We start from the raw sequence: 3,036 nt of genomic DNA, 5'->3' as shown, positions 1-3,036 counted from the left end.
TAATTCTCCGCGTTGTTTGAATCGATGGCTTCCAATTCCAACCACAAAAGCATAATACCACCGAAAGTCAAGTGTGCCTTTAAACCCAGCAATCCTCGTGTGCGTGGTTCCAAGAAATTTAAGCGTTTCCGCTTCAGAAACCTCCCACAAGAAGAATCTCAACACTTTTCTTCTTCTTCTGGTTCTGAAATTAAGCGTTACGATGACCCCTTTGAGTATGAGGCATACAGTCCACAAAGTGTTGGTTGTGCTTGTTCTCCTGATCATTCAGCTTATGTAACTTGCGAGCCAGAAAGTTGTGAACTTGATGATGATGCTGGTTCATATCTCCCAGAACCACAGCAAGGATATGAGCAGGACAAAAGCTGTCACGATCACGATTGCGAAAGCTCTCAACTTGATGGCGATCATGATGAATTCTGTCATTTTGATGATGATTTAGGGGATGATGACTGTAAACCTGAATACCACGAAGTTATTTATCCAGAACCAGAAGAAGAAGATTATGGAGAACCTTACTTTCCAGAACCAGAACAAGAATATGATTACTTTTATGGTTCTCAAGTCAAGCCTTGCCGTAGTCGTTGTAATGCTGATGATGCCTCTGCTTCGGTCGACTCAATCTGCGATTCATCTTCTTCACATGAAAGTGAACTTGAATATAATAAGACTTATGATGACAAAGCTTCATTCTACTCTGTGAGTAGTCCGGTTCAGCCATTGTCTCCCCCAAGACCTGCAAAGTATTTCGACTGCAAGCTGTGTGTGAAGATGGCTAGAGAGCCGGTGGTGACTCAATGTGGTCATTTGTTTTGTGGGGATTGTTTGAACAAGTGGTTGTACTTCTTCACTTCTGAGATGCAGTGCCCTGTTTGTAGGAGTAAGGTGCTTGATTACTCCATCATTCAGATTAGCCCACCACCATGGTGGCAGCAGAGACCTTGAAATTATTGGAAAGTTAAGATGATGCTCAGGAGTAATGATGTATAATTCGTTTGAGATGTTTATGTATTTTGGCTTAGATGTAAACTGCTTATTCATTCAAATTAATGTAAGTTTACTTTTCCACAATTTTGTGTTTTCATGCTTTGTTCAACAAGACAACATATTTTTATATTTTGTGTGTTTGTTATGACATCGTTTTGTTAATTAATGTGTCCGAGTCTCTTGAATGGCTTATAAATCTGTTCCTTTGCAATGAAATTCTGGTTACCGCCCTTTACATTTCCTGCCTCTTTTGGCTGTGTGTTTTTCTTCAGTTTGCAATCTCTCTGCAGAGTTCTCTGAATTTGATTTTGATAATGATCCTCAAACAGAAACTTCATCCTTCTTCGAGATAACCGCTATGGTTAAAATAAAAGATCTGTTAGACAAAGGGTTCAAAGTGGTTGAAGTATTTACGATACATAATTCAGGAATGAGAAATGCAAGTGTGCAACTGGAAAATGCACTATGAAGTTGGTACAGGTTACATGAATTTTCTTTTACTCCATGTCATAGTCACTGTTTCGTTTCAAGACTGAAAGGTCAGACACTTGAAGGTTGCACGTTTCAGTGTTCAACTTACGGAGCTACAATAGTATATTGGCATAAACGAAAGTAGTCTGCAATGAAAATGATGTAGAGTTAGTGACTTACAAACTGCATGGGATTGATCAAATTGATAGTTGTATTCAAACTCCAAGGGATCCATGTGTGCCATTGACTGCCTCTTTCAGCCAGTTTATCTCTTTTAAATATGTTAGGAAATTCAATAGGGTTGCTCATGAAGTAGCAGCTTTTGCTACTGAGTTTGTGTTCCCTCTTCATAGCTCGAATACTATTATATGTTCGTTTGGAACTTTGTTTATCCGATTACAGAATAAAAGATTGTTATGAGCCTCAATTTTTAATCTGTGCATGATCATTACTTGGTTTTAACAAGTTCTTGATCAACACGATCAGTACTTTGCTTCTGTAACAGGCAAATCTATACTGAATTTCACGCGGCCTAATCAGCGCACACGTATTGAATTAAAGAGGATAAACAACACGAACATCTTTATAAATATCTCAGAAATGAATTTATTTAACTAGGTCTCTCAAATCATGCATAAATAATCGTTATTTCAACAGGAAATAATACAGAGATGTTTATTAATACAAGGAATGATCATATAACACTCAAAGCTTTCTCTTGCTTTATTTCCTGCCCTTGATCACCTCCATCTTAGCTGATGCTGGTCCAAGAAAAAAAAGCGACATGTTAGCAAGTTTATAACTATATATATATATGTGTGTGTGTGTGTGTCTGTGTGTGTGTGTGTGTGTGTGTGTGTCTGTGTGTGTATGTAAGCGAGATATATAAGTTAATTAGGGTAAGAAAATAAGACACTCGCCGCTGGCAGTTGGTGGTCTTTGAGATGGGGATAATCATCACAATCCTACACTTGCCTGGGAGAGTAGAAGCTGTAACTTCGTCAACACTGGGGAAGCGGTTTGCCGCTGCCTTACAACATTCACAAGCGGCCTGCTTATCAGCTGTGGTTTGGGCGAGGTTCTTGATGTTCTGCACCCCGGTACAGTAAGCCGAGTCAAGATTACCCCGTTTGGTCAGGTAGGAAACGCAAGGCGCTAAGTTTGAGTCCACCTGGCCACAAGAGACGACGGCCTCTCCTTGCTGCACCATTAGGTGAGCCATGGCTAGCAGAACCAACTTTGAGATCACAATGCCCTTCATCATTTTTCCTAGTAGTGAAAAGCTTGATGGCTAGCTTGTGCGTCTGAGCTTTTGCTTTTGCTTGTGGAAAATGGATGGGTTGCATGGTGTACTTATAGCCGGTTGAAGATAATGGACCTAAACAAAAACAGTTACGAAATTTCCGCCTTTCTAGTCACTTGGATAGTAAAGGCTAAAGAGGACAAGGTTTGGGCCAATTTCAGTTACTAGTTTGCAGGCTTTATAGTTTTGGTAATGAGCGATGAGTCTGGCCCTGTTCAATGTGTCATGCCCTTCTGGCCCAAGTTAACAAATTCCCTCTTTTCAAGAAATTTTGT

The 3,036-nt window shown here is 39.9% G+C and overlaps 1 protein-coding gene across 1 annotated transcript; it reads right to left on the bottom strand.

Moving 5' to 3' along the window:
- Window positions 1-2,181: 2,181 nt before the first annotated feature.
- On the bottom strand, window positions 2,182-2,722 carry LOC103928315 (non-specific lipid-transfer protein 1-like). Its single transcript, XM_018642809.2, has 2 exons — window positions 2,434-2,722; window positions 2,182-2,219 (listed from the first exon to the last, which is right to left on the bottom strand). Exons 1-2 carry the CDS (start codon window positions 2,720-2,722, stop codon window positions 2,182-2,184), a joined length of 327 nt encoding a protein of 108 aa, XP_018498325.2.
- Between the last annotated feature and the right edge of the window lie 314 nt (window positions 2,723-3,036).

This window comes from the organism of the source record quoted next, unplaced genomic scaffold (assembly GCF_019419815.1).
Source record: "Pyrus x bretschneideri cultivar Hongxiangsu unplaced genomic scaffold, Pyrus_bretschneideri_v1 Contig43, whole genome shotgun sequence".
NCBI lineage: Eukaryota > Viridiplantae > Streptophyta > Magnoliopsida > Rosales > Rosaceae > Pyrus > Pyrus x bretschneideri.
This window is presented reverse-complemented; position numbering and strand designations above follow the sequence as displayed.

What these genes read in the sequence shown, in the direction of transcription:
- LOC103928315 (XM_018642809.2), bottom strand. Translation starts at nt 2,722, where the DNA reads ATGATGAAGGGCATTGTGATCTCAAAGTTGGTTCTGCTAGCCATGGCT. An exon ending in TACAGCTTCTACTCTCCCAG is followed by an intron (nt 2,220 to 2,433) that starts GCAAGTGTAGGA and finishes TTCTTGGACCAG; the next exon opens with CATCAGCTAAGATGGAGGTG.